The sequence below is a fragment of the Cololabis saira genome, chromosome 13 (genome assembly GCF_033807715.1).
Source record: "Cololabis saira isolate AMF1-May2022 chromosome 13, fColSai1.1, whole genome shotgun sequence".
NCBI classification, from domain to species: domain Eukaryota; kingdom Metazoa; phylum Chordata; class Actinopteri; order Beloniformes; family Belonidae; genus Cololabis; species Cololabis saira.
This window is the reverse complement of record NC_084599.1, coordinates 18,421,180-18,436,059: the sequence shown is the minus strand read 5'-3', so window position 1 is coordinate 18,436,059 and position 14,880 is coordinate 18,421,180. Positions and strand designations below refer to the sequence as shown.

The 14,880-nt window shown below is 45.7% G+C and overlaps 1 protein-coding gene across 6 annotated transcripts in view; it reads right to left on the bottom strand.

Moving 5' to 3' along the window:
* Positions 1 to 1,333: 1,333 nt before the first annotated feature.
* nfia (nuclear factor I/A) overlaps positions 1,334 to 14,880 on the bottom strand; it is a 157,377-nt gene continuing 143,830 nt past the window's right edge. For all 6 annotated transcript variants that reach the window (XM_061738111.1, XM_061738112.1, XM_061738115.1 and 3 more), the window contains one exon: positions 1,334 to 11,711. In XM_061738111.1, coding sequence (XP_061594095.1) covers positions 11,697 to 11,711 — 15 coding nt within the window. In that variant the 3' untranslated portion in view covers positions 1,334 to 11,696. The remainder of the gene's footprint in view (positions 11,712 to 14,880) is intronic.

The window sequence follows — 14,880 nt, the reverse complement described above, 5'->3', positions numbered from 1 at the left end:
ACCCGCCACTCCACCAGTCAACCCGCCACTCCACCAGTCAACCCACCACTCCACCAGTCAACCCACCACTCCACCAGTCAACCCACCACTCCACCAGTCAACCCACCACACAATCAGTCAACCCGCCACTCCACCAGTCAACCCGCCACTTCACCAGTCAACCCACCACTCCACCAGTCAACCCACCACACAATCAGTCAACCCGCCACTCCACCAGTCAACCCGCCACTCCACCAGTCAACCCACCACTCCACCAGTCAACCCACCACACAATCAGTCAACCCACCACTCCACCAGTCAACCCACCACTCCACCAGTCAACCCGCCACTCCACCAGTCAACCCACCACACAATCAGTCAACCCACCACTCCACCAGTCAACCCACCACTCCCCCAGTCAACCCACCACACAGTCAGTCAACCCACCACTCCATCAGTCAACCCACCACTCCTCCAGTCAACCCACCACTCCACCAGTCAACCCACCACACAGTCAGTCAACCCACCACTCCATCAGTCAACCCACCACTCCTCCAGTCAACCCACCACTCCACCAGTCAACCCACCACTCCTCCAGTCAACCCACCACTCCACCAGTCAACCCACCACTCCACCAGTCAACCCACCACTCCACCAGTCAACCCACCACTCCACCAGTCAACCCACCACTCCTCCAGTCAACCCACCACTCCTCCAGTCAACCCACCACTCCACCAGTCAACCCACCACTCCACCAGTCAACCCACCACTCCACCAGTCAACCCACCACTCCACCAGTCAACCCACCACTCCATCAGTCAACCCACAGTCCTCATATCAGCTCTGGTAGCACACTTGAAATTAGGATGTTTGGACAGTTTTGATCAAAATGAATATAAACTAACATTAATTAGCATCACAGGTTAACATAAGCTAAGTTAGCTATGCTATACCAGCTAACTTTGATTGACATCAGGTGGGAATGTTCCAGTCTGCTTCCAGTTCTGTTCGTTCTGTCCATTTACAACCCGGTACTGCGCAGTACCAGGATATAGAGACTCAAAAGCACTCTTCAGAAACCTGTCGATGACATCAACGGGGGCCTGTCCACATCTTATAAAGCAGTTTATGCTTCAAATCGCTGAAAGGGTCATTTTTGTAGCATGTAGCAGCTGGCCACTTGTGTCACATTCTATTCTCTGTATGACACACTCATTTAGCTGTTTAGTTAAAAATGATCTTTAAAAAGAGAAATATACATACAAACATGAAATACACAGATGGCAACAACAGAAAAGCAGTCAGAGAGCCGTCAGGAGAGCATTAGCATCTTTATTTTTCATTATTTTTGCATAGGAAATGCACATCTTGCTTCCAGTAAATTGAGTCTGCGTGAACATGGGGTGGGGAAGGGTGTACAGTTCACCAGTTCAATGGAAACAACATTTGCAGAAGGGGAGAACTGGGAGAAAAAAAGCAGTACCATAGAGTGACAACAGAGGGCGACATCACAGCTTCAGAAAACATAAAATGGATGATGACGGCACATCACATAACTAATGGAAACAGGTTCACACTGAACATCTGGTGACACCAGGTCGCTGACCCGGAGCAGAGGCAGAAAACGGCGCCATATTCCATAAAAGAGTTGTCGAGGCACAAGGTATCAGTCAGTTCTGCTGAGGATGAAGGTCAGGTGATCATGGTGAGAAGGGGATGATGAGATACGTACATATGACTCAGACTGCTACGGGTCACAGCCCACCCACCTGTGCGCAGGTTAAGATAAAGATAAAGCTCTCCTTCCTCGAGATTGTCGTGGTTTAGCTGCGTTTAGCACCACCTCCAGAGGGCCGGAAGAAAAGGCAACGAGAGAAACGTCATAAAAGCTAATCAGACCGATCGATTATGTCTGTTAGAGATAATATCAAACAATCAAAACATCAACAGGCTGGAAAACAGGAGGGCAGTTTTAAAAATCGTAATACATGAATCCCTGGTTTTAGTTTGGCAAGAAATTCAACACAGTAATAAAAAAATCCTATATGTGGAAAATTATTCTATTCTATTCTATTTTATTCTATACTATTCTATTTTGTTAAAGGACATTGCCATTGTTTTGTATGTTACATTTTAAAAGTCAACAAATGAGTTTCCTTAATTTTACCTTTTGATTACATTTCATTTTTTAGACATTAAACTTTACTCATGACAACTGGTTAAATTAGCTGTAAATTCATTTTAATGTTTATTTATCAATTTTGGTAACATCCTTAACTTATTATCACTCCAAAACAAAAAACAAAAGCAAGCACAAATTGCAGATTCATCCTTCATCTGGGAACTTGTACTATTGCAGATGCACTGGGCGGAGCCATTGAATCAGACCTCTGCGACTGACCAATCAGAGCAGATGGGGGTTTTAAGAAAGGCGTCGGCTTCAATGACCTTCAATGGGTCCTGAAAAATATGGAAGCTCACCCCATCATGTAGCTTCTTATCAAGGAGACCACCAAGTGCTGAACGCTCTGCTAAATGTAACAAAAGTTAATCTTCTTTATTTAGGTAAATGACCGACTGCTAAATCATTTAATTTATGGAATACTACTACTAATAGGGAGCTTCATCTCTTCTGACGCAAACCCACCATTCCACCAATCAACCCTCCCCACCATCTGTCAACTCACTACACAGTAATTAAGAAACCTGCAGTTCCTCTACTGACCACTAGAGTCTGGATCCAGACCTGCAGTTCCTCTACTGACCACTAGAGTCTGGATCCAGACCTGCAGTTCCTCTACTGACCACTAGAGTCTGGATCCAGACCTGCAGTTCCTCTACTGACCACTAGAGTCTGGATCAGACCTGCAGGTCCTCTACTGACCACTAGAGTCTGGATCCAGACCTGCAGTTCCTCTACTGACCACTAGAGTCTGGATCAGACCTGCAGTTCCTCTACTGACCACTAAAGACCACTGTGGATCCAATGATAAATTAATCTCCTTTGATCTTGCATTATTTGAGCTAATGGTGCTATTTTCCAGGCAGGTTCCAGACCTGGATTAACCGGGTTGGGCGGAGTCTCTTCCTACCAACATAGTGTTGTGCAGTAAAATGGTAAAACGGCTTCAAAATCACTCTTCAGAAACATATGGGTGATATCTCCAAGAGTTTCCTCACTTTGATTAGTCTATGACGACTACATGGCTGTACAACTCTGATTAAAACATTGAATAAAATCCACCAGAATAGAGAGATGAAAAAACCTTTGTGGTACGAGAAGCATTAACTAACAGGTAAGAATGTCTTTATATGTACAATGCCACTTTCAACAGTTAATGTCATTATGATACAAGAGCTAGTTAGCAGTTTGTCAACACCTCATGAAGATCTTATTTGGAGTTAGCTAATGTTTTCTTTTGTCACAGGTTTAAAACAACTCCAAGACTGCAGAATGTGATTGTGTTTGTTGGTTTTGGACAGCTATCTCTGTGGGTTTTTGTCTCAGAGTGGTCATCTCTCTACATCGTTACAACCTGTGGAGTCTCGGCTTTCAACCACTAGTAAGCTAGTGTTGGTAGCATGTAGCAGCTGGTCGTTGGTGGTGGTTTTCTGTAGCACACTGCATTCTGACATGTTCACTTAGCTTTTTGGAGTTGGATTGTGTTTTGTTTCGGCAGAAGTGGTAGTTCTAGTGTTAATGCTAAGATCCTTTTCCTCTTTGTTTGGTGTGCTACATTGTGTGATTAAAAAAAAACCCTGAACGCTGTCATCTGACCCCGGATTCAGGAGTGTTTTGTAGCAACAGGCGAACCCATGCGTACATAATAACCACAGCCACAACCGCTAATGGGCAGCAGCTGTACTTTTAACCTTTGAATTTTAGTGACTGGCGGGTCTGAGTTGCTTGTTAGCTACAGATTAAGAATTTAGAAGATTGTGTCAACCTTTGAAAAAGGGGCATAATATGTTTCCAAATCTTCAAATAACATCTGATCCGCAGCCGAACGGAAAAACTTGACAAATCGGAGGAAGATCCTCAGCAGCAGTGCGCAGACAAACAGTGGCATTGTCCTTTAACGGAAACAGCGAGGTCATCAGTAAAGTTTGTCCACCTGAAGTTTTCTACCTAAAAGAGTCGCACGAGTCGAAGAAGCTGTATAGTTTCAAAGAGCTGAGCTGCATCGACAGCAGCGAGTCGAATGCCGAGGAGCCACTGGAGGTGAGCTAGACGAGCCGATCGACCCCAGCTGGCCTGGACCGGGTGGGAGGGGGGGTCTCACAGGTGCTAATACCGCTTTCTCTTTCTAAACCTTTTCTAATCCTACTCATTTGAAGTCCTGGGGGTGGGGTGAGGTGTAGAGGAGGCTCCAGGAGGAAGTAGGGGGTGGATGAGGGGTGGGGGTCCTAGATAATGCTGAGCGCTGCAGAAAAGAAGACCGAGACTATCGATTGGGAGGAGGAGGGGGAGGATTCACCCAGAGCCATGCGGCGATTTCTCAGCCTGCTGGTCAATGGATGTGTGGGTTGGTGGGGGTCTGGGGTCTGTGTGGAGGGGTTGAGACCAGCTGGGTGGATGCTCATGGTAACGTTAGCTGGAGATTGTCGGTCTGAAACCCTGCGAAGCCGTGGCGGGCCGCTGGTGGCCCGGGGCAGTCGTCATGGAAGCATCGCATCTCTGAGTTTTAATAACAACAAAAATAAAACAAGAAAGAGTCCAGGTGGGGGTGGGGATGAAGTTTGAGGCCTGGAGGAGGAAAAAGAAAAGAGAAAAACCAAAAAACAACAGAATGTCTCGTTTTCATCATTTTTTTCACATTTGTCGTCTCCGTATGAGTTTACTAGGCGATCTTGGAAGAGCATGCACTTATATCTTATGATTATTGTACATTAGTTATAATCAGAGAGGCCTGACAGACAGAAAGGCTACTGGTGTTCAGAAATGTCAACAGTTACAAACAATAATTCAGAAGAGCAGTATAATACAGGTTTTCACAGGCACTACATTTGATCTTTTTCAGTATATCATGTGGAATATGCTGGTTTGTTCTTATTTTTCATTTCTTTTGGAGTTACTCGGTCTGTAGAAGCTGGGATCTGGAAGTAAAAGAAGGCAGAGGCTGAAGTTTTCACAAACCGAATCAAACCAAAGTCCACGCATGCACGTGAGCCGCGCCGCGCGCACGTCTGGCTGTTGAATTTTCAGTCAGTGCATAGTTCTCATGCAGATCGGACTGCTGTGGGGAAGCATGATGGGAGTCTGTCTGGTCGCAGTTCACCTCCATTAGCACTCTGTTAGCGTTCTGTTAGCTAGGGCTCGAGTAGCGCTCCGTTAGCACCATGACTCGGGTTTACGTCGGATGAAAGTCTCTTTGGAGGAGCGGTGATGCCGTGATTCCTGCCCCCTCGCCCATGACTCTCCTTCGTCTCCCTAAAATGGTGCCATCTGTTGTCCAGCTCGCGCTGACAGAAGTCGTCCTTCCACTGCAGTTTTTTGTCCAGGGGAGTAAAAGTACCCTGGTCTACTACGCGGGTCCGGTGACCCCCGACTCCCACAGCCGCCCGCTCTGAGGAAGGTGTTTGTTGGTGGTGGCGGTGGTTGGGATGGGTGTGTGGAGGGGAGGTTTGTGGGGGTGCGGGTGACATTTCAGCAGAAGTATTTGGACACGTGTAACAACGACAAAGGCGTTAAAGCCTTCGTCCAACCCTGTTTCCTGGTGGAACGAAGAAGGACGAAGAACGAAGAAGTCTTCAAATCCAAAGGTGAGCTGTCGAAGGGAAGTGGGGGGGGGGGTTTGAGCGCTCCAAGTTGTGGTTCAGGGTTCAGGGCTTTGGTCAGGGTTCTGGATGAGTCAAGGCTCTGGGTTGGAGATGCATGATTCCTGCAGCCAGCCAGAGCAGAGGTTGGCCATTATCAACCATGTTTCAACAATCAGCACGGCCAGTGTCTGGTAACACCTCACGATTACCAGTCAGGCGTTGTGACACACACGAGACCCCACCCCTTGGTTCAAGAGGACCGGAGACCCGTCCAGAGCACAGTCTGGCTTTCCCCCACTGACAGCTGGGACAGCCTCCAGCAGTTTCCCGTAACCCTGAATGGGATATAATGAAGCGCAGATAATATATGGACGTATGCTAACTGTCGACCATTTTATCTATCTTATGGAGAGGAAAAGAGAAAAACTGGCCCAATGGTTTCTTTCAAAACCCCTCATTGGTGTCGGCTTTGGCCGTAGAAAAACACATTTCAGTCCGCCTGCAGGTGCAACTTTTCAATTCTGCCTGGATTTTCCCTCCAAAACTTCCCATCAAAGTGTGATCGGAGCTTCTGCTTCATTTCAATAACTTTCCTCCCGTTTAGGTAGAAATCTAACTTTTGGTTCTTCTCAAAGTTTTGTTACTGTCCGAGACATGGTAATTAGATGAAGTCCAAATCAGCCCTGACCTTGGAGAGGTTTCCCAGACAGCAGGGTGTCTGTCCCGAACTCGGCCCATATCTACAGGCTTGTTGGGCCCCAGGGGGTGTGTTGCCCGGCCGAGACGACTCAAGGTGAGTGCGGCTGACTCAACCTGGCCACACACCCACCAGACATGAACCAAATCCTCATTTTCCTGGGGGTTTTTGGGCCACGCCTGGCCCTCACAGCACCTGCTGTATCCCATGTTAAAACTATGCAACTGGCCAATGAGCTGCGCACAAACTCAGAGCTGCTTCATAGCAAACAAACAGGACAACAGGCAGCAGCCGTACTGACAACCCTTCTGCATTTCTATAGAATTTAACCCGCCAAAAATCCAAACAGCTCAGAGTTTAATGATCTGAGAGCAAAGAAACCGTGACGGACATTACTTTATATTTTCAGATGATGCAAAGGGCCAATGATCAAGCTGTCGGTGAGCACAGCGAGGGCAAGATTAACCGATCATTAGAGTGGCTGATCTGCCCGTGTAATCACATCTTTGAAAGCAGAAACTTCGATCACACCGTCCTTCATCGTCGCTCCTCGGATGCATGAAAGCAATGGGTATCGGTGGATGTGAGGATGGACAGAGATCAGAGTGGAGCTCTGGGCTCCAGGAGGGGGGGGAGCTGGGGGAGCAGTGAAGAAAGAAACAGATGGAAAAGAAAAAGAATCATGTTGCATAATCAAGCTGTTTATTTTCCTGCATGGAATGATGAACACAAAAAAATAAAATAAATAAAGATGCCAAGATGCATTTCTAGTTGGCGCATCCTTTGGCTGGCTATGTCTCCGGCCTAAAACTAAACCTCTTCAGATGCATTAAAAAAAAAAAAGCTTACTTTTGTAGCAGATTTAGCTTCAAAAACATACAGCATACCGTCACATCCATTTACAATGGTCTCGTCACCACAGCGCCCTAAAGAGCAGGAATACGCTAAATCATCCACAGAAGAAATGATCATAAATACATACAAAAAGAAAATAAAAACAGGAAAATGAGGAAACAGGAAAGTTTTCAACTTAAATCCAGTTCCCAGGAAGAAAAAAACAACAACAAGGTTCTAAAAGTGGCCTTGATACAAACAATCAGTTCACAACACTAGTTTTCCTCATTTGATCAATGTTACAAAAGTCCTGCATTATAAAATCGGGGAGCTTTAAAATCAGTGTAAAGAATAAAACTATACAACACAGAAATGCGTCCGAGGCCCTGTGGCTCCGCCCCCTCATCATCGCTGCCGCAACAAATTAAACCACACACAAAACACGCCGCCCAAACTATTGCTTGTAGGTACTTTTTCCACTTTTTGTTCGTTAAAAACACTTTTGTTCTGATGTTAACAGCCCAAAGTTGACGATAAGATACTTGGCTGCTTTATTTTTTTTTGTTTTTTCCTGTGCAACTTTTTCTTTTCATTCCCTTCATTCTTCTTAAGCCCTGGAAATTGTATTGTTTTGTTATTTATTTCATATTCAAGCCCCGTTTCCACTCATCCTTGGTCTAAACATAGTGTAAAATGGAGCATGCCCCCTGGTGTACGAAGCAAGGAAGTACAGTTGGACACGGACGGGTAGGCTTGATGCTAATGCTTACAGGACTAACGTTGCTATCTGCCATGACAGAGAAACTATTCTTGTAACTGCTGACGCTTGTAAATGCTGTGATGTAGTCAAACGACCACGAGAAGTTACTTTTGCAAAAGCCTGCTAGTTTTTGTTTGCTGTGCTAGCGAGCGTTGGATCCTTGCACAGTGTGTCAAATAATGCTTTGAAAAAATCGGAATGACTTCTTCAGTCACGTCACAAAAACGGTGGTTCCTGGACGTATCGTATGAGAAGCTGGTGGAAACGAGGCGGTAGTGCAGAGTTAATGCCCAACATGGCTGAAGGGTAGGCGAGGACAAAGACAGAGAGGAAGCACGCACCACACAAACGAAACAATAACAGCATGAAGTTGCTGCCAGGCCGCCGTCTGGACAGTCAGTACACAGGACGGGGCTACGACTTGTCTGAACCGGTTTCCGTGTGATGAAGATGAAGACGCTGGACTAGTTTAAGGCTCAAAGAGAGACCCGACATCGTGTCAGGGGGAGTAAGCGCCGCTGCAGGGCTTCACCATTTTCAGGGACTGACCACGGAGCACGAAAGTCATCTGCACGCTAACTTTGGTTGAAAGTCCGGACGAAAGGAAAACAAACAGCGCCAGCGATACAAAATAAGTCTGAGTGCAAGCAGGTATTGCATATTTTATGTCCTTGTTACTCGTATCTGCGAACAAACGGAGCAAAAGTGAAAACAGGAAGACGAGGAAAAGACGGGATGGTCATGGCAGGGGACGAAGGAGAGGAAGAACAAATCTACCAGACAGTTCTGCAGGTCGAAGGTTAGTCACATGAGCATCATGTCTGCTGAAACGTTCTGATAGTTTAACGCGCTGAACGCTGGTTCCAGAAACAGATGGATTGTTGTCTTAAATGGAAGAGCAAAAAGTGTCAAAATGAACTGCAAATTTCATAAACCCATATTCTAGTTACAACAGTTAAAATTGAGAGATTCTCCTTTTTCATGAAAGGTTTTCAAATTTTGAATTTGATGGCATTAACACGTTCCAAAGGATTTGGGTCATGGGCAACAAAATGCCGGAGAAACACGTGGAGGAACATCCGACAACTAAATAGATCAACCAGTCAGTGACATGGATAGAAACATTAAGACAAGCATCCTGGAGAGTCTCTCGGAAGGATCACTGATCTGAGAAAAAGTGTCAACAAATGGTCAAACAGACCAACAAGACTATTACTTCACTAACAAGAATATTTCATCATTCACAGTCCATTATATCAAAAGATTCTATGATAGTGAAGAAACCTCTGTATGCCGGAGACAAGGCTGACATCAGAACCTTCAAAAACAAATATGGACTAGTTAGAGCAACACCAAGGAGTATGTTGTACTAAAATGTCCATTTCTCTTTCATTTGAAGGAATATTTGATTAATTTGATAAATGGCGTCACTGATATCTGCAAAAAGCCCCCCTCCTAATGTGTCCTAATGTGGCTCAAACATGGGTTTTGTTGCATTCTGCTTTCCTGCTCAAGTTCAATCAACTGCAGCCGCCTTTAAATGAGCGGGGCAGTGAACCTGCTGATGGAGATGAGGCTAATCGTGGTCAAAGCTCTTCCTCAGAGTTCCACAGACTTGCTGCTCACGTGACTGGCCCTCGCCGTCTGTTGGCGGCGGCCATGACGATGGATCTGATTACAGCTAGTTTCACCTGTGAGCCGTCTCCAGGTGAGGGAGGGGCAGACGGCAGAGCTAATACTCAGCTTCTCCGTGCCGTCTCTCGCTCAGCCTCCCGGGATCAAGCCGTTAGCTCAAGGCACATTGACGAGGAACACCTGATTACGTGCGACTCGTTACCAGACGGGTAAAACGCTAGCAGAACTGACCTGTTGCTTCATGAAATGGGAGGAAAGGAAGGGAAATCGAAGGAATGGAGGGAAAGCTGAGAAGCTAAGACGATAGCGCTAGAAAAGGCCCCGACGGGGCTGAACAAACCGACGGCTGCTAGGGGTGCCCGGCGTTGGGGTTACAAGAGTGTCTTTATCTCTTTAACTACATCATCTATGGAAAAAAAACGGTCACTAACACTAGAACATGCAGATTTTTTTTGTCTTTTTAAATCATTTTTCACTTAAAGTCACTTTTCTTCAATGCGGGATGGTTGTAGGTGTGTGAATGTGTTTATATATTCATATATTTATATTTATATATATCAATAGAATAGGAAAGAAAACTGAAGCTCAATAAATGTCAAGTTGCATTTGGACAAAAGCTTCCAGAGTTGCTCCGCCTCTTCATGACTAAACCACGCCCCCTGATTACCCTCTCGCGGCCCATTGGCCGACCGTAGGAAGAAGTGCTGGGGATTGGCTGGGCCTCCGGGAGAGCCGGCCAATCACAGGGAAGCCCGTTGCCGGGCGGATTATCTCACCAGCAGAGGAAATACAATTCTTTTCCAGCTTAAATTCAAGTGAATCTTCTTGAATTTCAGTTTTTTTAAAAGAAGTAAAAATTAAGTGCTCAGTAAAATAAGTTAGTCGCTTAGCGGTTTTTTTTTTTTTTTTTGTCTTTTTTGTTTTAAACTAAACAAAAGCAGACTTTGCTGCAGGAAATGCATTAAAAACTGATTGTTTTAAATGATATCTCTTAAAGGGATTATCCTATCAAACTAAGAGCTTTACAAGATGAACAAACAACAATTACTAAACAATAAAAGTGAATACAGCTCCCCATTTGTTTCACAAGGCTGAGGGTTATAGTCTGACGCTGTTGTTGTGTTTTTTTACCCCTGTATTTTAGAGTCCCAGAGGTGTTTGTGGACTAGGAAGAAAAATATATATTTATATATACTTTTCAACAACTGTTTTCAACAGGCTATCTTACAAAGATATTTAACTATCCAACACCTCACCAACAAAATTGCACTTTCCTTATGATCGATATTCCACCAGTAAAGTTCCCTTTCCTGCCTGCCTGCTGCCCCGGACACCGGAGCTTTCTGCCCCCCACCCAGACTGGTGGATGGATAGAGGAGGAAGAGGAGGGGACCAGCTGAAATGATAGTTGAGAGAAGAAAAAATCAATGAGCCATGAAGCGAAAGCCCCCACAGAAACGAGCTGGGATTGGCCGGCGTCCGGCGGCATCGACACACTCCCACCCGACAGCCCTGTCCGCCCCGCGGCCTCCACGTGGAGTTCATGATACTGAAGCAGGCGGGCGTCGGGTGGGGCCCACTCCGCTTCCCATCGGCTCGTCCCATCGAGCACTGGTCCATGTCCTTGGAAGGGGGGGGGGGGTCAACTGGTCCATCCCAGGAAACGTGTGAGGGTCTGTGTGAGTGTTGGAGGTGTTGGTTGGCCTCCCATCTCCATCCATCGCCACCAACGGCACCGACTGGGGCCGCGGAGCTCCAGCTCAAAGGCTCGGTCCAGGAGCCCCGTCTGGGGATGGGGGTACGAGGGTGGGGGTCACAGTTCACAGGGAGGGGGGTAAACATCTGCTGGAGCCATGCTGATGCTACGGAGTCTCTGCATGGCGCTGGTGGGGGCGGAGCCAGACCCCGGGGGCGGGGCTGGCGGGAGCGATGGGGGCGGGGCTTTCTTCCCAGCTGGCATCAAAGATCAAAGGTGGAGGAGGAGACTGCAGCGGTCCGTTGTTCAGGTGGGAGGAGGCGCCTCAGGAGTCTTTATCCCAGGTACCACTGCAAAGACGGAAAAGAGGAGTTAACGCTGAGGATTCTGTTGGGTAAAAATAAAAACCATCTGATCTTAGAGGGTCTGAGAATCATTCAAATCACATGGGAATTACAGTACTTACGGTCTTTGTACGTTTTGACCGTATAGAAACGTAATTCTCGTCAGTTGTGTGAAATAAGACCTGGAAACAGGCATTGTGGCATAGAATTGTCAAATTGGTTTGAATCACTGTACGAATTGTTACAGATTACTTTTGTAATACTGTATTTGACCCGGTCTTTGGACATTTTGACCGTATAGAAACGTAATTCTTGCCATTGTAAGAATGACATGTGTACCTGCTGTATTCTACTGCCCTTACTTTGTAACAACTTGTGCTTTTTATTATTTTACATCTTTTCTTATAATTTTATTTCATTTAATTTGTTATTTACTGTTTAATTGTGTCTTGCCACTTTTAATGTTTAAGTACTTTGAATTGCCTTCAGTTGAATTGTGCTATACAAATAAACCTTGCCTTATAATAAGGCATATGGAACAAAACATTGATCATCCACAGCTGGAGTGTATATACACTGATATTTATGGTTACGGAGCTTTCACACCTTAGTTTCAGGTGATTTTGCCCAAAGAGAAGTCCAAGTGCACCAAAATGAGTTGAACGTGTAAAATCTTCCTCTTTTAGAGCTGTTATCTGTTTTCATGTAGTAAAACCTAAAGACCATCTCACCAAGTATCAGACCAAGACTGAAAGAGACTGAGAGAGTTTTAGAAGAGGGATGTTTAGAAGGACTTCTGCTAACTTTAGTTGTACTTGTGTCATTGTGAACCAAAACAAAACTGTTATTTGATATAAATGTTATTAAATGTATCAATTCCTTTCTAACAGATCAATTTTGGGTTTGTTTGTATCAGTACCCTCGGCCTGTTCTAGCGCCCCCTGTCTGGAACAGCTGCCCCGTGGGTGTTTATACCAGGACATATCTCAGGAATGATGATGAATTTAGACGATCAACACGTCTATGTTATCTTCAGTCGACAGAATCTACAGGAACCAACCAGAATGAATAACAGATCCTATGCGTTGCAAAATGGGGGCTCAGTACACTTTCTCTGAGTGCTTCTACGATAAAAAACAAAGACTAAGATCAACACGGATTCTGATTTGAGTCTTGTGATTCTATGAATCTAGTGGAGATTTACATTTCTGAATGTTAAACACCAACGATGAGACTGAATTCAGGGTTGGGCAGTAGAAACTTGAGTTGGGTTTAGCAGAGCAGTGACTTTTTGTGTCAGAGTGATCGTCTTTACACTGTTACAATCGATGGAGCCTGCAAAACCATTAGCCAGCTAGTGGATCTGGGTGTGACCTACAATCTAACAAGCTACAGGCTAACAGGTTACAAGCAAATCAACTACAGGCTAATTAGCCAAAGAGCTACAGGCTAAAAGGCTACAGGCTAACAAGCTACATGCCAAGACTGTGACCGCAGCAGCCACTAGGGGGCAGCGTTTGTGCTTTAACCTCAGATTTTTTTTGCGATTGCCCATCAAAGTAACAAGTTTCCCCAAACACAGATGTGTGTTTTTGTGTGTGCGCGCACGTGTGCACCTTCCATCTCTGATATCGCGGATATCGATTTCGTTATGAAGTCCATCCCCTGGTTACACTATGTCTGGATGCCAGGGACGACCAGACGGTCTGGGACGTGACTGTCATAGCCAAGACCCCCCCCCCCCACACACACACACACACACACACACACACACACACACACACACACACACACACACACACACACACACACACACACACACACACACACACACTCTCCCTCTCTCTTAAAAAATTTACGCACAATTTAGAAAATGTGTTGCAGAGAATAAAAGGTGAAAGTTGAACTACAACACACACTCATCTCACAGTGTGTGTGTGTACGTGCGTGTGTGTGTGTGTGTGTGTGTGTGTGCTGCAGGGTTTCTCTGCTCTCAGACCTGACTCGTTGTAATTCTATTGCTCCGAGTGTGTGTGTGTGTGCGTCGGTGTGTGTTGGGTGATAGAGGAGAAGACTGGAAGGTTAGTTTTTAATCAATACAACTTGCTGACGCTGGGACTTTTCCAGCTCGCTCTCTCTCCCAGCCCGTGTGGGTCTATGTCTCTCGCCCCGCTGCACTGCAGCTCCTCCGTCTGTCCTGAGAAGACTCTGAAGATGAAACTCACCGGCCAGACAGAGCTTGTGTGTGTGTGTGTGTGTGTGTGTGTGTGTGTGTGTGTGTGTGTGTGTGTGGAGGGGAGATGATGCTGATTCAGACTGTAGATACTACCATGTCCAAGAATGAGCAACCCCTCTTTAAACCCAGTTTCTTTTTGTTAAAACAAACTAAAATCCCCTGATTATAGTTTCTGTTATTACACCTTGTTTTCAGAATAACTTTTTTTATTCGATCAAAATGAAGCCAAACAGACGGAAGGAAACTCGTGTGGGAAATCCTAAGTACCCCCTTGCTGTTTCCAGAGGTTTTTAGAGTTGCAGCCAGGTGATGCTGGTCATCATCATTGATGAACTGATCATCATCTCTGGTGATCTGATCACCCGCAGGTCTGGAGAGCTCAGGTGTTAACACATCACCAAGATGGATAGTTGCTTAAAGAACAAATGTTGAGGGATCTGAACCATCAGCTGGAATGATACCAGTAGTATCTGACTCCAGGACTAGCGCTCCAGTCCAAGTCAAGTCCTAAATTTAACACCTGACTTGAGTAGGACTTGTGTAACCTGCAGTCCAAGTCCTCCGATCTGTGTTTTATTCTATGCAATATGTCATCATGATTCGGGAGAAGATGATATCCACATTAAGAGCCCAGATATACTTGCAGTTCAGACCGCATACGTGTACGCATCATGGCCGCCACGCGTATCCTGCGTTCATTTGACGCGTCGACGTGCATGTTCTCAAAAAGACACTGAACGCGTACACAAGTGACGTCACGGAGGTCGCTGGCGCCGTTTCCTTTGCCGAGATTGCAACCAAAGCAATGTTATAATCTCCTACATCATCCAATGGTGTCATGTAAACTTGTTCGTTGTTCTAATCTGCTACTACCGCTGCTACTAAATATTTAATCACTTTTCCAACTGTTGCTTTGCTTACTGCCCCCTATCGGTCACC